At 38.4% G+C, this 22,036-nt stretch overlaps 1 protein-coding gene across 2 annotated transcripts in view; it reads right to left on the bottom strand.

Moving 5' to 3' along the window:
• The window catches only part of Cdk19 (cyclin dependent kinase 19), an 88,413-nt gene that overhangs the window by 46,600 nt on the left and 19,777 nt on the right, over positions 1 to 22,036 (bottom strand). For both annotated transcript variants that reach the window (XM_090338287.1, XM_090338288.1), the window contains one exon: positions 10,232 to 10,307. In XM_090338287.1, the coding sequence (XP_090194413.1) occupies positions 10,232 to 10,307 (76 nt within the window). The remainder of the gene's footprint in view (positions 1 to 10,231; positions 10,308 to 22,036) is intronic.

The raw sequence follows: 22,036 nt of genomic DNA, 5'->3' as shown, positions 1-22,036 counted from the left end.
CAGATCTCAGCCTCCTGAGTTAAGTTTACAGGACTGAGCTCCCAGCACTCAGGATCCTGTTGCTTTTTAGGAAATATTTTGTAGTAGATACATACATTAAAAACTTCCATAAGGGACCGGGAGTTTGGCCTAGTGGTTAAAGTGCTTGCCTAGCATGCATGAATACCTGGGTTCGATTCCTCGGTACCACATACATAGAAAAAAGCTGGAAGTGGTGCTGAGGCTCAAGTGGTAGAGCTCTAGCCTTGAGAAAGTCCAAGGACAGTGCTCAGGCCCTGAGCTCAAGCCCAGGACTGGCAAAAAAAAAAAAAAAAAAAAAAACTTCCATAAGGCCATAAAGGAATAGAAGGTATTGAAGAGGGTAAATGTTTACATTTTTATACTTTATATCTTTTAATATTATCAATTATAACAATACAAGCCAGGCACCAGTGGCTCATGCCTATAATCCTAGCTACTCAGGAGGCTGAGATCTGAGGAGCACAGTTCAAAGCCAGACTGGGCAGAAAAGTATAGCAGGCAAATTATTCCCAATTAACCAATCTCTTTCTCCTCTACCCCTAAAAAAAGCCAGATGTAAAGCTGTAGCTCAAGTGGTAGAGCACTAACCTTAAGCCAAAACCTCAGGGACAGCACCTACACTCTGAGTTCAAGTCTCAGGACTAGCACACACACATGTACACATGTGCATACAGGCGCACACAAGCACACTCACACACACACACACACAATCTAATCTTAGTGACTGCTTTTAAAGCTTGGGACCCATTAGTGAATTATGATCAGTTTATATGAACAACTCAGCATCATCTCCGCAAGGGACACCACATGAACTGGACTAGTGGACTAAAGTAAAAAATAACTGAAAACACTAGTTAACATCATAGATTATGAGCAAGAAGAAAAGTCAAGGGGCCAGGAGTTTGGCCTAGTGGTAGAGTGCTTGCCTAGCATGCACAAAGACTCGGGTTCAATTCCTCAGTACCACATACATAGAAAAAAGCTGGAAGTGGTACTGTGGCTCAAGTGGTAGAGCTCTAGCCTTAGAAAGTTCAAGGACAGTGCTCAGACCCTGAGCTCAAGCCCAGGACTGGGGGGAAAAAAAAGAAGAAAGTCAAAGTAAAATGGACAAATAGACTCAAATAGTCTCAAAATTTGAGAAGCATTGCTCTAAGATATTATGTTACTGAAGTGTTAAATAGATTGCTCAAGAAACATTTTAATAAATCCTACTTTAAAATCAAGAACTATTTTGTTCATTTTTACACAAATGCTTACACAAATGCCCATCTGGAAAATATTGTTTTTGAAAATTCAGAAAAAGACAGCTATATACCACACAATAAGACTTGAATACATACTAAAGAGTGACCTGTACACATACATTTGGAATTGCTCCACAGTGCAGTCACATATTTATGTCTTTAGAATTTATTAGGTTGAATACGAAGCGTAGAGGAGGTGTATCTATAAAAAGGACACCAAAATAATAGGTTTTTGCTATGTAGTTACCTGATTGTAAAATATTGAGGAAAGCTATATTATGCAAATATATATGCAAAAGATAAGTAGAACACTTTAATTATTTATGTAAGTATGCACGCACGCATTTAATTAGGAGATTGCATCTCACTACTGCCTGAGTTTACCTTGAACTCGGGCTCCAGAATAGCTGGGAATACAGGCATACACTACCATACCTAATAAGACTATACATACATATACATATATAGTTGTGGTTTTTGTTGTTTATGTGGTACTAAAGAATTGAATCACATCATCATGCCTGCTAGGCAAGCACTGTACTACTAAGCCACGTTCCCAGCCAAGGAATATATTTTAATCAAGGCTATAAAAACAATCTATTGTCTCTTAATCAAGGCAAACAATCTATGAAGTGATGAGTTAGGGTTAGAAAAATAGTTCAATCAATAAATCAAATAAGTAAAATTAAATTAACTATATAATTTTAAGGTGGGGACCATAGGGAAAGACTGGGAAGGGGTGACATTGTCCAAAAAGAAATGTAGTCATTACCTAACTTACATAACTGTTACCTCTTGTCACATCACCTTTACAATAAAAAAAGTTGTTTAAAAAAACTTTTGTTTCTAATAACATAGCAACTAACTCATGTATACTAACCAGCTAAATCATGCTTCTTTATTTTGTCACATCACCTTTACAATAAAAAAATTGTTTAAAAAAATTTTTGTTTCTAATAACATAGCAACTAACTCATGTATACTAACCATGCTAAATCATGCTTCTTTATTTTGCTTCCTTTGTTCTTTCCCATTCATTAAGCTCTACATTCACAAAGATCCTTACTCTTACCAAATCCCATATTACTCATCAGGAATTCAGTAAATTATCTCATATTATAGGTAGATAATATATACCCATATTGACTATTTCAACAACAAATCCTTTTAGCTTTTTAAGTCCTGATACAACTCAGAAGTCAAAGGTTGTTCAGCTGGGCACTGGTGGCTCACCTTCATAATTGTAGTGCTATTCTTGAGCAAAAATACTCAGGTACAGAGCCTCGGTGCTGTGTTCAAACTCCAGGACCCTCAATGGGGGGACAAATCACAAAGATTCAAAATGTCTGCTCCGAGATGTATAAGATCTATTTTCTCAGGAGAAGACATGGTTATCAAACCAGTCAGGAGAATAGATGACTTTAGGTGTTAAGAGAAATGCCTATTAGAGTTGTCAAATTCTATTGGAGATAGCCTAAGAAACTTAAAAAGAACAATTCTTGCATTTAAAACTTTTCTTTCATGAATATAAATATCATGGGTTTTTTTTATTTTTTGTTTTATTTATTTATTTTTTTTGGTCAGTTGTGGGACTTGGACTCTGGGCCTGGGTGCTGTCCCTGAGCTTTTCAGCTCAAGACTAGTGCTCTATCACATGAGGCACAGCACCACTTCCAATTTCTGGTGGTTAATGAGAGATAAGTGTCTCATGGACTTCTGTGCCCTGGCTGGCTTTGAACCTCAATCCTAACATCTCAGCCGCCTGATAGCTAGGATTACATGTGTGAGCAACCAGTGCCCAGCTATAAATATCATCTCTTTTTTTTCCCCTCTGTGTATGTGGTACTGAAGAATCAAACCCAGGGCTTCATGCATGCTAGGCCAGCACTCTAACACTAGGCCATGCTCCCAGCCCTAAATATTATCTTTATCTTGTTATTACTGTAGTAACAAGGTCAAGCATGTATGGGCACATAAATATTTTTTAACTAATCTGAAAGCAGATCAAAGCCAGACTACAACAAAACTAAGCTGACATTAATGGTTAATCCTGATGGGGAAAAAAGGGGGGAGGGTCAAAGAAGTGGTTTTTGTAAGGTCTGTCCAGGAAGGATCTGTGTGCAGAGCCATCTCCCTCCTGTTTAAGTCTCTGTTAAGTGCCTTACCTGGGTAACCAGCACACCTGGAGGCAGTTATAGTCCTTTTCTCTGAGGTCACATCCTGGACTGCCCTGGTTTACACCTCCTGCCTTCTCGGTTCAATTCAAACACTGCCAGAGATCGGCCCTTTTCTCCATGGACCCTCAATACAGGCAGACTGGCAATTTGCTCTCTAATAAATTCATTTCTGCCTGGACCATGTGGCAGTTTACACTCTGTGAACCTTACAGTTTTGTATTGTTTTGCTCTGTTGTGACAATAGTCAACATTTTTAAAACACAGAAACAAAAGCAGCAATGAAGAAAAAAAGGACATGAGTCAGGAGCCAATGGCTCACCCCTGTAATCTCAACTATTCAAGAGGTTGAGCTCTGAGGACCACACTTCAAAACAGTGCCATGGTTCAAACGTAGATCACTAGCGTTGAGTAATAAAGATCAAGGACAGTGCCTGGCTCACAGTTCAAATTCCAGGACCAGAGCACCTGTGCACACAAGTATGGACATTGAAGCTCTTTGACCTAATTTTTCCACATTCTTGCTGTCTGGTCCATTGCACAACACTGCCTCCATAGTATTATATATATATACTCCCCAAGAACCACTGGTGGCAGGGAGTGTAGCCTAGTGGTAGAGTGCTTACCTAGCATGCATGAAAACCAGGTTCAATTTCTCAGTAAAAGCCACAAGTGGTGCTGGTGACTCAAGTGGCAGAGTGCTAGCCTTGAGAAAGCCCAAGGACAGTGCCCAGGCCCTGAGTTCAAGCTCCAGGACTGGAAAAAAAAATTTTGAAACAAGTTTAACAGTACACTAGTAATCTCAAAGCATATCCTCATCTGCTGCTATCTCTAGAATAATATGAGGCATGTCTTCTGAGGTGTTTTAATTCCATCTTGCAAAAGCCAGTTTAAGATAAAATCTAGGATAGGCTCAGTGGCTAAAGCCTATAATTCTAGATACTCAGGAGGCTGAGATCTAAAGATCACAGTTTAAGGCCAGCCTGGGCAGGAAAGTCTAGTGAGATTCTTACCTACAATAAACTACTCAGAAAAAGCCAGAAGTGGAATTCTGACTCAAATGGTGGTAAAGCACTAGCCTTGAGCACAAAGAGGCTCAGTGCCTAGGCCCTGAGTTCAAGCGCAGAGACAGGAAAAAAAAAAGATAAAAGATAAAACCTAAAATTTGAAAAATATTCCCTTCAGGGGTTGGAAATGTGGCTTAGTGATAGAGTGCTTGCCTAGCATGCATGAAAGCCCAGAGTTTGATTCCTCAGTCCTTTCCTTATTCCAAAGCAGTTACTCTTTGCCTAACGGAACTGGTAGATAGTGTCTTAGCAGATTAGTCAAAAGCAAATAAAAAGGCACTGTGATCACTCATGTCTGGCTCAGAATAAACTATTTTCTTATTTCCTTAAAGCAAAGCTGGCATTTTTACATACAGATATGAGAGGAAATTTCTACTGAAACGAAAATGAGTTTGTTAGGTGGCTACTTATCTCTAGTGGGACTTTTTTTTTTTTGGGGGGTGGGGGGGTCAGTGGTGGAGCTTGAGTTCTCTGAGCCTGGCGTTGTCCCTGAGCTCTTCAGCTCAAGGCTACTGTCCTCCACCTTGAGCCACAGCACCACTTCCAGTTTTCTAGTGAGTAGTTACTTGGAGATCAGTCTCATAGACTTTAGTCCTCAGATCTCAGCCTCCTGAGTAGCTAAGATTACAGCCATGAGCCATCTCAATATGCAAATAATTTGACAAACAACTGTGAAAGATGAAACTGATAAGGAAAACCTATCATCAGAACTAGCTCAACAAGGTAAGGAAAAGTCTATCACCAAAGCTAGCTTGACCTTTAAGCCCTCAAGCTTTAGAAAAACTGTAACCATTGTGGTAAACTGAAACTCAAAACATCTATGCTCTACCCAGAACTAAAACCCAGAATCCAAATGCTATGAAAGGATAGTACTCCTGCCAACCAGGGCTCAAGACTTAGGAGTAGGAACTCCTTTGGGCCCGCAGGCATAATAAAAAAGGAGTTCGTTCTTCTTGCCGCAAGGCACGGTGGCTCACGCCTATAATGCTAGCTATTCAGGAGGCTGAGATCTGAGGATCTAGGTTCAAAGCCAGCCCGGCACAAAAGAACCTGAGATTCTTATCTCTAATTAACTTCTAGAAAACGAAATGGGAAGTGGAGCTTGGCTCAAGGGTAGGGCAGTAGCCTTGAGTTGAAGAGCTCAGGGACAGTGCCCAGGTCGAGTTCAAGCCCCATGACCCACCACAACAACTCTCCAACTTTCCCTCTACAAATTACCACAGAGATTAAAACCAATAGTAAAAAAGGGACAAAGGTGTTCCACATATGACCAATATTGAAGTATGTATGTTTCATGATAATCCACTGGATTGTCAGGATAATTTATCAGCTATAGAGTGCTTTGTATCAAAACCCTAATTGTGAGTTCTCTATGATTTCTTAACTATTCATTTTAGATATTTTGGTCACTCTATCTCTCCACTTGTAACATAGCTAATAACTAGTCAAGTTACTCCATTACTCATTTATATACTGGTGAAATCTCTCCGTTGCCTCCCAGATTCTTTAGCCTATCTTAGCTCCCATCATCCTTTCTTCCTCTTTTCCTTCAAGGCTAAGAATTAACTCCAAATCCTCACTGCTTGGAGAAAACAATTCCTTATTTCTCACTTCTGGTTGTCATTAAACTTCTGGCATTTTCGCTAACTTTTCCCAGTCTGTATTCTACTTTTGTAGTGCTCATAATTTCAGTACCTAAAGGACTTAAAGAGTCTATTGCTATCTCTAAAACTAGGACAAGGCACATCTTGGCATCACCAGAATTCAATTTTAAATCCATTTATTGATTGAGCATGTATAGTTCAGTGGCAGGGTACACAATAAAGACAGGCAAGGTCCTAATTCAATCTCTAGCAAACAGACAAATTTCCCTGTAGAAGTCAGTTATAAGGAGTCCTACCATATTATAATGCTAGACTACCATAACTGACTTAGTAGGTTTGGATGAGGTAAAATTAGTAACCTGACATCATTTATATATATTCTTCTTGAAGAAAGGGTATTTTGTTTTAAAGTCAAGTGCCAATAGCTCAAGCCTGTAATCTTAGATACTTAGAAGGCTGAGATCTGAGGATTGTGGATCAAAGTCAGATCAAACAAGAAAGTATATGTGATTCATCTCCAAGTAACTACCAAAAGTCACAAGTAGAACTGTGGTTCAAGTGGCAGAATGCTAGTCTTGGGCAAAAAAAAAAGCTAAGGAACAGTACTCAAGCACTTAAGTTCCAGCCCCAGGACCTGGACAAAAACAAAATGAAACAAAAACTTGATTTTAAAAGACTTGTGTACCAAGACATGTGAAAGGGTATCAATGTATGTGAATTAATGCACCTTTTATCTGGCAAATATCATGTAACCCTTTTATTAATTACAATAAAAAATATTAAAAAAAAGACTTGTATATTTCTGAAATCTTTTTCTCTGTTTTGTCTCAGCCACTGCTATAAAGCAGAGTAATTACTGGTGGAGATGGCTTTGTTTTCCCTTTTTGGGTTTGTTTGATTCTTGGAGACTTTTGGTCTTGTTTGTCTGTCTTTTAGGGGCAGGAGCTAAGTGAGGGCACAAAAATGGAGGGACAAAGGATGAACAAATGCAGCAGTGGTACTCTATGTTGAAAATGAGCTATATAACTTGGGTCAGGAAGGGGAAACTGGGAGACAGCAAAAGAAGGGGTGACATTGCCCCCCCAAAAAGGTACTCACAGTCAGACATTGTGGCTCACTCCTGAAATCCTAGCTACTCAAGAGACTAAAATCCAAGTGTCACAGTTTGAAGCCAGCCCAAGCAAAACAGTTCCTATGAGACTCTTAGTTCCCACTTAACCCCTCAAAAACCACAGGTAGAGCTGTGGCTCAAAGTGGTAGAATGATATAGCCTTGAGCAAAAGAGCTCAGGGACAGAGTCAGACCCTGATTTCAAGTCCCACGACCGAGAAAGAAATAATTTTTTTTTAAAGTATACTCATTACCTGACCTGTGAAATGGTAACCCGTACATTACGTTAACAACAATTAAAAATTTTTTAAATAGTAAGGTGACCTGACAAATGTAACTGTAACCCCTCTATACATTACCCTAACAATAAACAAAAAGAAAAAGAAGATTAATATATCAAAAAAAAGAGTAATGTGTACCATCAGCTTTAATCCCAGCTATCTACTCAAGAGCCAGGAGTAAAAGAATCAGATCCAAAACCAGCACAGATGAAAGTTCAACTAGACAAATCAAAGCTTTATCTCTAAATAAGCAGCAAAAGTCTGGAAGTTCATCTATGTCTCAAGTGCTATAGCACTAGCCTTGTGGGAAAAAAATGCTCAGAGACAGTGTCCAGGCCCTAAGTTCAAGCCTTAGGACCAACACATATAATCATGAAAATAATGTATTTTATTCACATTTTTAGCTAAAAGTTATATTTGATTAGAGTTTAAAATAGGAAAAGGTTATTACAATAATAATAGTAATAAATACCACTGACCATTAATATTAAATCCTTCATATGCTGGTATCAGGTTTATTTTCAATCTTCAGTGTATTTTATATCACTAATGCAACTTTGCTTCCATATCACTTAAGAGAAAAATAATACCAAAAATAGAGGATAGCCAATTAAATCTAATTGCTAGCAACAAGAACATGAAGTTGATAACTTTTACATTTTTAGAAGAACTGAAATAACTCTACTGATCTCCTTAGTATGAGTGATAATGATACCATAGAAAGTCCATTCTTCAAGGGCTGGGAGTTTGACCTAGTGACAGAGTGCTTGCCTACCATGCACGAAGACCCGGGTTTGATTCCTTGGTACAACATACATAGAAAAGGCTGGAAGTGGTACTGTGGCTCAAGTGGTAGAGCTCTAGTCTTTGGAACGCCCAAAGACAGTGCTCAGGCCCTGAGTTCAGCCCTCAGGACTGGCTAAAAAAACAACAAAAAAAGAGTCTCCTGGGGACTTTTCTGCACAGGCTGGCTTCAGAACCATGATCCTCAGATCTCAGCCTCCTGAGTAGTCAGGATTACAGGCAAGAGCTACAGGCACGCTCAGCTATGACAGGTACTCTTATTTATAACCATTTAATTACATGTGTATGTCACATTAAGACAAGCAACAAAACATCTTTCTTTAAAGGGTTGTCTTATTATAATAGTCTTATTTTTCTGGCAACTAGTGAAATCTACATCAGAAAAAGAATAATCTAATAATATGGTCACTTTCTTTATAAGGAAATACAGGACAGGAATAGTAATCCTGCTGCTCAAGAGAGAAAGATTTAGAAGACTGTAATTCAAGACTAGCCTGGGCAGAAAGTTCACAAGGACTCCATCTCAACCAATAATCTGGCATGGTGGTACATATCTATCATCCCAGCCACATCAGAAACACAAATAGTAAATCAAGCTGGCCTAGGGCATAAATATAATACTTCAGCGAAAAATTAAGTAAAACAGGGCCTAGCAGTAGAGTGCTTGCCTAGCATGCACGAAGACCTGAGTTCAATTCCTTGGTACCACATACATAAAAAAAAGCCGAAAGTGGTGCTAAGGTTCAAGTGGTAGAGCTCTAGCCTTGAGAAAGTCCAAGGACAGTGCTCAGGCCCTGAACTTGAGCCCAGGACTGGCAAAAAAAAAAAAAAAAGTAAACAAAAAAGGCTAAGGACATAGTTCAAGTGGTAAAGTATATGCCTAACAAGCATATAGCTCTGAGTTCAAACCCCATTACTGAAGCAAAAAAGAAAAAAAGGAGAGACAAATCAATCCTAAAATTATAGGACAACTTATATTAAGATAATTATATATTACTTATAGTATTACAGTACATGACAATTTAAATCATTTAATTCAGGGTTTTTTTGTTTTGTTTTGTTTTGTTTTTGGTTGTGGGGCTTGATTTCTGGGATTGGGCACTGTCACTAAACTCTTCATCTCAAAGCTAATGCTCTGCCACTTTGAGCTACCATGCCACTTCTGGTTTTATGGTAGTTAATTGGAGATATGAGTCTTAAGGCGGGAGTTTGGCCTAGTGGTAGAGTGCTTGCCTAGCATGCTTGAAGACCCAGGTACAATTTCTCAATACCACATACATAGAAAAAGCCAGAAGTGGTGCTGTAGCTCAAGTGGTGGAGCTCTAGCCTTTGAAAATGCTCAAGGATCAGGCTTTGAGCTCATAACCAGGACTCCAGGACTAACACAGAGGCAGAGAGAGGGGGGGGGGAGGGAGGGAGGGAGAGAGGGGGGGGGGAGAGGGGGGAGGGAGGGAGGGAGGGAGGGAGAGAGAGAGATCGTCTATATACCAGCTGAGAGAGAGAGAGTTGGTCTTAGGAACTTTCGTGCCTGGGCTGGCTTTGAACCATGATCTTCAAATCCCAGCCTCCTGAGTAGCTAGAATTACAGGCATAAGCCATCAACGCCCAGCCAGTATTTCTTTTTTAATTTTTTGTTGGTTGTAGGGCTTGAACTCAGGGCTTGGGCACTGTCTCCGAGCTTTCGTGCTCAGGGCTAATGCTCTACCCTTTGAACCACAGCTCCAGCTCCAAATAATTCAGTATTTCTAATATTACAAATCCTAAATACAATTCAAAGTCCATGGAAATATTTTCATCTTACATGAAATTTCCTTAAACCAATTAACATTTATAAGATAACCATACATTGCATACATTAATGAAACTTTCCTATTGAAATAAATCATCCCAAATATACATATTATGTTACTATTTATGTCCACTTACTGCAATCTCTCTACAAGCCGACATGGATATTCCTGTGCCTTCAATTTGCTTCAGTGCATATTCCTTTTCATCTTTTCTGCACATGAACAAAAAATATTTTTTTACTTTTCCATATATTACTTCCAGATTCAAAATTGTTAGTACTAAAATAATGGGAATGCATTTAGTCTCTCAATGGTATGTAAATACTCTTACTATGTCATGCATTGCTTATTATTTTTATAATATTTTAACTACAGAAATATGTAATACCAAAAGAAATTTATGTAACAATAAAAACACCAGACAGACCCAAAACACAAAATTCAAAACTTAACAGGATAGTATATTAAACACAGCATTGGTTACAAAAAAATAAACAAGCGTAAATACAAACTCAAAACATATTGCAAGATGGTTCCACTCCTGCAGTAATTATGTATGCCTATGAAGGCATTCTGTTGTAAACATATACTACAAAAATAACTAGCAGACATAAACTCCTAGGTTCGCTTAAAATAATCTCATACTATAAGAAGCACTCATAGAAGGGAGAAACCACTGAACACACAGCTTTCCTCTTAGAATAGAGAATGCTTATATTCCCCCAGACCCCAACCCCAAAGCCACCAATATCACATTCCCAGGAAACTCTTCTGTGAATTCTAGTAGTTAAACAGTAGGGAAAGAACAGGAATCTGGGAAATCCAAATAGTTATCAGGGTGCTTTAACCAATAGAAGATGTTGTTTCAATAATAGGGGTGAACTACTAGGGAAAAAATAAGTGAATCGCTAAAACACAAATGTACTCAAGAAACTGGCACCAGAACCAACCATAGGCGAGTACCAGATCAATTACCCTTAAGAGTAGGTCATCTCATGGGTTGTTATTACAATAGGGGCATAATCTATAACTTTTGGCCTTCCGATTATATTAGTGCCTCAGCAAGGTACATTATGTTGTCATGGTTTTGTTAAATGCTGATATCACACAGCACCACATTTGTCCTACTTAGCTATCCAATTTACCCATTCTGCAGCAGCAGGCTCAGTACTATTTTAAAAAAAAGGATTAGTCATAATGTACCTTTCAGAACAATATTTTATATGCCTTGTGAGAGTTTCTTCAATCATCTATGTTAATCTGACCATAACTGGAATATGGTCAATTTTCTCCCATTCTTAGTTTGAAAATTATATAACCACTTTTCTTCCATTATATGGTTTAAAAAATAAGCAGTAGGGCCGGGAGTTTGGCCTAGTGGTTAAAGTGCTTGCCTAGCATGCATGAAGACCCGGGTTCGATTCCTCGGTACCACATACATAGATAAAAGCCAGAAGTGGTGCTGAGGCTCAAGTGGTAGAGCTCTAGCCTTGAGAAAGTCCAAGGACAGTGCTCAGGCCCTAAGCTCAAGCCCAGGACTGGCAAAAAAAAAAAAAAATAAGCAGTAGTTTGATTAACATTATATAACAGATATGTAAAAAGGATGAACTATGATCCAACAATCAGAATATGACTATGAAGATCATTAGGGAAAAATATTAAGAAAACACACAAATTATGCCATATATAAAAATACACCTACATATACACTGAAGTCAATACAAAAAATTATCAACACTGTATTAACTTTATTAGTAACATAGTACTGCTTTTTAAATTAGAATGGGGTGACACAAAATAATTTGATACTCTAGAAATATTTAAGTAATCTCTAGTATTTTTGAAGGAAGAACTTAGAACTGAATTATCTTTTGAAGAGCAAAATCAAAATTTGGGGAAAGTCTGGCCAGGAAATAATTCCTTTAATATCACCATTCAGGGGGGATGAGGCAAGAAGATTGAGGGTTGAAGACCAGCCTGGGCTACACAGTGAGTTTGAGGCCAGAGAGGCTATATAGTGAGATCCTATCTCAAAAGGGAGAAAGAAGAAGACAGGCACAGTGACCCATACCTGTAATCTCAGCTACTTAAGAGGTAGATAGGGAGGACTGAGGTTTAAGGCCAGCCCATAGCAAAATGTTAGCAAGATTCCATCTCAATTTATAAACTGGGCATAGAGGAATATGCCTACCATCCCAGCTATGCAGGAGTCATAAATAGGACTATGATCCAGACTGGCCCAGGAAAATAATGTAAAAGCCCATCCCAACATAATTAAGGCAAACTGGGATGGTAGCTTAAGTGGGAGAATGCCTGCCCAACATATACAAAGCCTGGAGTCCTAGCCCCAGAACTGCCAAAAAAAAGCAGGAGGTGGGGAGCTTGAACAATCTTTATTCATCTTTTCCTCTATCTTGTTTTCTGCTTTTTGCCAGACCAAGGTGAACTCAGATCCTCAAGCTTTTTCCTCAGCTGGCACTAGCACCACTTCCATTCTGGTTTTTGCTAGACCTTTTCTACTCAGGGCTGAGTAGCTAGGATTATGGGCAAAAGTCACAAGCATCTGACCGGTTTCTTGTTTTTTATTTTTTTTATTGTCAGGATAATGTAAAATAGAGGGGTTACAGTTACATTTGTCAGGTAGTAGGTACATTACTTCTCACACATTGATGATTTCCTATTTTTATGGACTTCCTAGAAACCACAAAAAGCACAAACATCAGATGAATGTAATCAAAGCCAATATCCCCTTTAACTACAATGTATGTACAACTGTGTGTTCTACAGCCTATTTGCCTTAGATGCTCTGAAACAATGCTTATAATGTATGTACTACACATTTAATAATTAAGTTAACTATCAGGTATCTGTTACTAAATATCTGAGCTTGATAAATTCTAGAAACATTATAAAAGCCTTCTAATTTTTATATAATCATAATTATGTTCAAAGAAATATTTCAACTCCCAGTTCTCCTAAGTGAAGTGTTCCAGAAGCTCATGTAATGCATGACTTTTTTTCATAACTTTATTTTTAATACTGTAAAGAATATTACACAATCTGGATAGGTTATCGTTGCTATGGAAACTATAGGACTTTTTTTGCAGTTAAGTCAAAAAGTGCAAAATTAACACATCACATTAATGGCTTTTGAATTTCACACCCAGCTGTCAAAGGAATTTGGAAGCTTGAACAGAATAAACTGACGCATAGGCAAAGGCCTTTACACTGAATTATATGGCTACAAACAAGTATAAAACCCAGCAATTATTTCACTTAATAAATTTAAATATAACTTCCATCTATCTAAGATTCACCATATGAAGAAATGGCAAGTTCCCACAAGGCCTATGAGTCTCCCTGGCATCATACTATATTAGTGCAGATATTTAGGCAGAGTATAAAGACTGAGAATATGTCCTTGACCATACTGTCCAGAAATATTTTGATAACTAGGCACATTGTGTTTTTTATCTTGAGTGTTCCTCTCAGCGAGTAGTCTGACAGTTTGGTTATTTCCAAACCTCCAATATCAAAATACAGAAGCATTTCTGAAGATTCTACTCTCTCATATCCCTTCAAGACAAATAGTTCTCTTAATTTTTTTCTCTCTTCTTTTTTGGTACTAGGGATCAAAACCAAGACATTGCACTTGCTAGGCAAGTGCTTTGCCACTAAGCTACATCCCAGACCTCTCTTAATTTTAAACTTTAATTTTGCTTTTCCAAACTACATGAAAATTTAACATTTAAGATACTATAGTACTAACAAAAATATAACATTTAAGATAGTACAGTAATAACAATTTTTATAACTAGATGTTATCAATAACACATTCTTCAAACTGTATGGCACCTGAATCTTGCCAATATAGTTTTCTACAAGAATATGTTAGAATAAATCAGCATGAATTCTTTCCTTTATTATGTGGTAAATGGTTTTTCTGGTTAAGAAGCTTCCACACTATACCACACCATACCCACAAGAAAGGATAGATGGTGGGAGGGGGAGAGGATGAAAAGAAGAAAGAACAAGAGGAAGAAAAGATGGGAGAGAAGGAGGAAGACAGAATTATAAAAATTAACTTTGGGGTTGGGGGGGGGGATTCTTGTTCTTTTGCTTTTTGTTTTTGCCAGTCCTGGGGCTTGAACTCAGGGCCTGGGCACTGTTCCCAACCTTCTGCTTTTGCTCAAGGCCAGCACTCTACCACTTAAGCCACAGCACCACTTAAAAGCCTTTTCTGTTTATGTGGTACTGAGGAATTGAACCCAGGGCTTCATACATGCTAGGCAAGAACTTTACTAAGCCACATTCTCAGCCTTTAACTTTAGTTTTTATGTTAGTATCATTCCGAATTATTCAGTATCATGAACCCAGCTTAGTAGTAGCTTAAACACTGCCCCTTATTTTATAAGTACTGTGGATTGAACCCAGAGGCTTGTACATGTTAGGTAAACACTCTACCACTGATTTACATCTCCAGTTCTTGGTTTCGGAGGTAAGATGTTGCTATGTAGCCTCAGCTAGTGCTGAACTCAAATCATCCTGCTTCTATCTCTAAGTGACAAGATTACAGGCATACATCATCTTGCTAAACTTATATAGGGAGGGGGATATTACTGAACTATGGCTTCTATTATTTATCTTGAAGAGTTTCTAAGTTTAAAATTATGGATACAAAAATTTCCCCTTAATTTTGTCAAGAAACTGAAAGGTAGATCTACTACGATCCGTTACTTCATTCATTTGATAGGTCTATCCTCCAGGCAACATGCTCGGTCATGGAGATCATTCCAGGACAGAGATAAAACCTAGGTAGGTTATAGGAGTCTAGTACATTGCCACAGGAAACTCTTGTCTTCTACCCCTAGAGCTGTAAAATGTTAAAGTCAAGCAGAGCAAGAGCAAAGAAGCCCTGAGTTCAAGCTCCAGTACCAGAACAAAAAACTTAAATCTTGAATTGTGGTTCAAGTAAAAACAGCTATAATTGTGCCAGGCACAGTGGCTCACACCTATAATCCTAGCTACTCAGAAGGCTGAGATTTGAGAATCACAGCTCAAAGCCAGCCCAAGCACTCAAGTCCATGAGACTCTTATCTCCAATTAACCACCAGAAAACCAGAAGTGGCACTGTGGATCAAGGGGAAGGATGATAGCCTAGAGCTGAAGAGCTCAGAGACAGCACCCAGGCTCAAAGTTCAAGCCCCATGACCGACCAAAAAAAAAATTATTTGTAGGACATCTGAGAAATTTTAAACATGGACTAGATTTTACATAATGATTATGATATCACAGTTAATGTTTGTCTATGTGTGTGCCAGTCTTGGAGTTTGAACTCAAGGCCCTGAGCTTTATTTGCTCAGGACTAGCTCTACATCAATTGAGTCACACAGCTCCACTCAGTTTTTTTGATAGTTAAATGATGATGCATGTCATAGACTTTCTTGCTCCACTGGCTTCAAACTTCAATTCTCAGATCTCAGGGTCCTGAGTAGCTAAGATTACAGGAGTAAGTCACTAATACCTGGTGGGTATTGTTACTTTTAATTTTTTTTTTATTTTAGTGTCTTTTCTTTCAGGCAATAAAGGGTTTACTGGAGGGAAAACAAACTGCAGGCACACACAAGATGGAGGAAAAGGGGAAGAAAAAAGAAAGAGAGAAAAAGAGTTTATTTTACTGTTTTAAATATAGAATAATTATGGTTCATCAGAATAATGACTCCATTCTTAGGAGATAGAGGCTCAACTACTTGGAGGTGATGTTATGACTATAATTTAACTTCAAATGGTTCAATGACAAAAAGAAAATCATGTATATTCAGAAGGTTAAAAAGTAAATATAAAGCCGGGTGCCAGTGGCTCACGCCTATAATCCTAGCTACTCAGGAGGTTGAACTGAGGATCAGGTTCAAAGCCAGCCCAGGCAAGAAAGTCCATGCCTGTGAGACTCTTATCTCCAATTAACCACCAGAAAACCAGGTGTGGCACTGTGGCTCAACGCAGTAGAGTGCTAGCCCTGAACTGAAACGCTCAGGGACAACACCCAGGCCCAGAGGTCAGCCCCATGACCAACAACAACAACAAAAAATAATGATAATAATAATAAAGCAAATATAGAAAGAGTAGTGTCAGAAGCAATGTCTCAGAAATAATATCTCAAAACAATGTTTCAGAAACAACTGAGGAAACCAAGCAACAGTGGCTCATGCCTACAATCCTATCTACTCAAGAGGCTGAGAAATCAGCCTTCAAACTTTGCTGAGAACTAAGGCAACAAAGGATCAAGGCAAAGCCAGCCCAAGCAGAAAAGTCCACGAGACTCTTAACCTCCAATTAACCAGAAAAGAGCCAGAAGTGGAAGTATGGTTCAAGCACTAGAATTAGGTGGAAAAAGACAAGCAAGAGAACAAATTCTGGAGCCTGGAGTTTGGCCTAGTGGTAAAGTACTCATCTAGCATGCATGAAGACCAGGGTTTGATTCCTGGGTACCACACACATAGAAAAAGCCAGAAAAAAAGCCAGAAGTGGCACTGTGGCTTAAGTGGTAGAGCTCTAGCCTTGAGAAAGCCCAAGGACAGTGCTCAGGCCCTGAGTTCAAGCCCCAGGACTTGCAAAAAAAAAAAAACAAAACCCACCTCTATAAAGGACCAATATTCTGTTTTATTAAAATAAATTGAAATTGGGGGCCAGGAGTTTGGTCAAGTGGTAGAGTGCTTGCCTAGCATGCATGAAGACCCAGCAGAGTGCTAGCCTTGAGGAAAGTCCAAGGACAGTGTTCAGGCCCTGAGTACAAGCCCCAGGATTGGTAAATAAATAAATAAAATTGGAATTGACTGTTTCCTTTCAACCTACTCTCCTAAAGAAAGGAGCTGTCTTATTTCTGCATATTCTATAGGAGTTAACAAAGAATTGTGTGGATATTTAAATTGCGTTGAAATAAATATACTTATCTTAATCAGCATAAAAAGTATTTTCACAATAATAAGAAAATACAGAAAAGTTTCTTCTAATAACATATAGTCCAGCAAGGTGTGGTGGTATGCACCTTCCCAGATACTTGGAAGGCTGAAGTAGAAGAATCATATATATTTATAAGTTTAATACCAGGCTTAGCAATACAGCAAGAATCCATCTCTAAGAAAAGAAATAATAAAAAAAAATGTTTAAACTGGGGATATAAGTCAATGAATGTAAAAGGCCTAGAAAATGTGCAAGGTTTTGGGTTAATCTCTAGTGCTGAAGAAAATACTCCAAAAATTAGAAATATATTCTAAAAAATAAAAGCAAAACAACAGTGATATTCTTACAGCAATATTTTCATTGAAAAGATAATCATATCTAAAAACTCACCAGACGGCAACAACTTCCTTCTGGTGAAGAATAGAACTACAAATATTTTGTCATTTTCAAATTTGAGCTGACAATTCAGATAGAATTTGACTTACTTGCATTTTGGGGGAGGTTATTTCTTTGTTTTAGTGCTACTTAGTTATGCCCAACTCACTCAGCTCAATTTTTATATTTCAATCTCCATGAAATCATCTAATATTCTAAGTATCAATAGAAAAACACAAGAAAAAAGAATACACAGAAAATCAAAATCAACAGTTTAAAATGTTAAACATATGTTAATTTCTTAGCCACTGAAGGTCCTACTAAACCTATGCGATTGAGGCATAGGTTTTATGTTTTTCCTAGCTGATATAAACTATCTGAACCTTTATGATTCACAAGCTCTATAATACATTTGAAAGAAATAAGTGAATTTCTTTAGAAAACTTTACTTAAAAACTTATATGGATGTGTATGCACATGCACCAGTACTGGGGCTTGAACTCAGGGCCTGGGTGTTGTCCCTTAGCTTTTTGACTGAAGGCTCAAACTCTACTCTATCATTTGAGCTACAGTTCCACTTTGGGCTTTTTGCTGGTTAAAAGGACAGAAGAGTCTCAATGACTCCTGTCTGGGCTGGCTTCAAACCCTGATCCTCAAATCTCAGCCTCTTGAGTAGCTAGGGTTACAGGTGGGAGCCACTGGTGCCTGGCTCATTCACTTGATGCCATTTATGGGGCTTGAACTCAGGGCCTGAGCTTCTTTTGCTCAAGCCTAGCATTGTACCATGAGCTCCACTTCCAGCTTTTTCTGAATAGTTTATGGGAGAAAGAGTTTCAGGGACATTTTTTGCCAGGGCTAGCATCAAACCATGATCTTCAGATCTCAGCCTCCTGAGATTACAGACATAAACCACAGGCACCCAGCTTACTTGAAACTTTTATCATCAAGGCATATAAATCATGAGGTAAAATGAAAATGTCAGCTCTCTGCTAATGATAATAATTATGCATTAAATTGCTGCATTATCATAATATTCTTTTGGTGGGATCAGAACTAGAATTTGAATTCAGGGCTTCATGCTCCCTTAGCTTGCGTGATGGACTAACACCGTATACCATTTGAACCATGGCTCCAGCCCTGCTTTTTCCTGGTTATTTTGGAGATGGAATATAATAGATTTTTCTGCCTGCTCTGGCTTTGAATGGTAATCCTCTAGATCTCAGCCTCTTGAGTAACTAGGATTACAGACATGGAGTACCTGAGCCCAGCTTATAAAATTCTTAAAGGTAAATTACAAAAACATTTACTAACTTCTGTATTACAAAGCTCTTACATGTTGGATATGGTATGTGACTACAATTCTAGCACTTGGGAAGTATAGGTAGAAGACTGTAAGTATAAGGCCAATCTTGTCTATATAGTGAAGTCCAAGCCAGTCTAGACTACCAAGCAAGACCCTGTCTACAAATAGCAATTATCTACATTTATAATAAAAAGGTATAATGAATAGTTATACTTATATGGTACTTACTACATGACAGGGGAAAAAAATCTAAGAGCTTCAAATACTGACTTTCAGTCCCATCATATGCTATAATTCGTGTGGTACAGATGACGATACTGAAAGCAGAGGTAAAGTAGAGATCACAAACTAGTGAACTGACAGATAGCTCTAGCATCTGTGGGTATTAAATCACTAGAGCAATTATTTTCATTTCTTCATATACCTCTCCTGAGAAAAGGAACAGGATGTGTCAAAGCTCAGACACAAGAGGACACATATATCATAAGTTCACTAGAGCTGGTTTCAAATAGTGAAAGCAAATTAAAGCTGAAGAAAACAGCAGTGCTAAATAAAGCAGAACAATCAACCATGGCAAGGAAACTGAACTTCATGCCAAGAAACAAAGTAAGAACGTTAAGCAATCTATGTTCTTGTGAATAGTTTAGAGGTATGAATGTGGCTAAGTAGACTTGTGAAGAGGACTCGGAGGTAACCTATTGTCTATGGTCTAAATTAGGATGGTGACACAAGGTATAAAATGAATGGCTAGATCTGAAAGATAATTAGGAAATGGTAGAAACAGAACATGTGGTGAAAAAAACAAGAAAAACACAATAATTATTCCCAGTTTCTGGCATATGCAATGGGTGGCACTAAGTTTTAGAGAAGTTGAAGTTCAAAGAATTGTGGTAATAGCTAAATGGAAAGGTCCAAGAGGCATTTGCACAAACCCATAGTTTCAAAAGAAGATAAATGTTATGTGAGATAAAGATGTGAAACTAATATCATGAGTGAGGCACCAGTGGCTTACACCGGTAGTCCTAACTACACAGGAGGCTCAGATCTGAGAACTGCAGTAAGAACCCAGCTCAGACAGGAAAAGTCCATGATCTCTTTATCACCAAATGACCAGCAAAAACCAGAAAGTGGACCAGTGCCTCAAGTGGTAGAGCTCCAGATTTGAGGATAAAAAGGTAAGAAACAATTCCCAGATCCTGAATTTTCCTGAGTTCAAGCCACAGTGCTGGCACAAAAAATTTAAAAAGGAAGAAACTAAAAGTCATGAAAATAGGAGACAGAACAGGATCCTGAAGAACATCACTTAAGAAAAATGATTACAATACCTACCAACTATTGAAGGGTTAGGGTAATAGTACTGGAGTTTGAAAAGAGCTTTGCACTTGCTAGGCAGGCCCTTACCATTTGAACCATGTCTTGAGCCCCATTATTTGGTTGTTAACACTGTTAAGTGATTTTAGATATAGTACGCTCACCTTACTATATTCACAGATATATTACAGTTTTGACCAAGCATAGTCAAAAATAAATTAAATAAACAACAAAAATATTTATTTCCTCCCAGCTGAGTAATGCAGAGAAGCACTCAGTCAGTTCCACATTATAATCAGCTGTTGTTAAATCCTCCTGTGATCTGCTGAGTGTTTGCTTGTCAGTAATTTTGTGAAAAATTGCCTTCCAAAAAAAAAGATGTTCCAAAGGCAAGGTAAAAGTTAATTGCTGGAGCTCACACCTATAATCCTAGCTACTCAGGAGTCTGAGATCTGAGTGAAGATCAAGGCAAGGTTCAAAGCCAACACCAGTACAGAAGGTCCTGAGACTCTTATCTCCAGTTAATCACTAGAAAATGGGAAGTGGGGCTTGGCTCAAAGGTACAGATGGCAGTAGCCTTGAGCCAAAGAGCTCAGGGACAGTGCCCAGGCTGAGTTCAAGCCCCATGATCCACAAAAAAAAAAAAAGTTAATTGCTGCGCTGGGAGTTTGGCCTAGTGGTAGAGTGCTTGCCTAGCATGCACGAAGACCCAGGTTTGATTTCCTCGGTATCCCATAGATAGAAAAGCTAGAAATGGTATTGTGGCTCAAGTGGTAGAGCGCTAGCCTTGAGGAAAGCCCAAGGACAAGGCTCAGGTCCTGAGTTCAAGTCCCAGAATTGGTAAAAAAAAAAAAAAAAAGAAAAGAAAAAAAAAGTTAACTGCTAAAAATCTGAGATTGTTTGAGAGGTGTCGTGTTTTTAGTAGACATTGAGTAATGTTACAGAAGTACAGGACTGAATGCTATGCTTGGTTTTCCTTAAAAACACTCTCGCAGGACCTACATACCCATTGACACCAAGGGTCTACTGTATCTTCATTAAAAGGAATAATACCTCCTTTCTTAACTCCATAGCCTATTAGTATTTTCTGCGTTTTTAGCTGACATATGAAGAAAGGATAAACTAAACTTTTATAGAGAAACTAAGGAAGAAGTTCACAAAAAGATATTTCAAGGGGCCGGGAGTTTGGCCTAGTGGTAAAGTGCTTGCCTAGCATGCACAAAGACCCGGGTTCAATTCCTTGGTACCACATACTTAGAAAAAGCCAGAAGTGGTGCTGAGGCTCAAGTGGTAGAGTTCTAGCCTTGAGAAAAATCCAAGGACAGTGCTCAGGCCCTGAGCTTAAGCCCAGGACTGGCAAAAAAAAAAAATTCAACTAAATTGAACAATATAGAATACAGGGCAGTGTCCCTGACAAATATTATCAGCAAAAAAATAATATCACTTGCATGGTTAAGTTTACAGAGAGGTGATAACCTAACAGCTTATAATTAACAATCAAATATTTAGTAGATTCACTAATTGTTTAGGTGTCTAATATTAATTTCTGGTTATCTTTTCTAGCAAGAGGAGGTTTATAGTAAGCATCTAGAATTTAAGACTATAGATGTGTGCTACAGTGCCTACTGGGTATTAGTCTGCCATAGTGTAATGGCTTTGCCCTACAGACGTCATAAGGTAGCACAGGAGCTAACTAGCATGCACATTCCTAAATTTGAGGTATATTTTAAAGTTGCCTAAATACCATCATTTAAAATACTTTTACAAATGGAATCATGTTAATTGGATGGGTGGGGTTTAGAGAAAGGGAGAATGATAAAGGGGATGACATGACTCAGGAGACTGAGATCTGAGGAACATGTTTCAAAGCCATTCCAGGCAGGAAAGTCCTTGAGACTCTTAGCTCTAATTAACGATCAGAAAATCAGAAGTGGTGCTGTGGTGCAAAATGGAAAGCATTAGCCTTGAGCTGAAGAGCTCAGGGACAGTGTT

Source organism: Megascapheus bottae, chromosome 8, assembly GCF_031878675.1.
Source record: "Megascapheus bottae isolate mThoBot1 chromosome 8, mThoBot2.hap1, whole genome shotgun sequence".
In the NCBI taxonomy this organism is placed as follows: Eukaryota; Metazoa; Chordata; class Mammalia; order Rodentia; family Geomyidae; genus Megascapheus; species Megascapheus bottae.
This window is presented reverse-complemented; position numbering and strand designations above follow the sequence as displayed.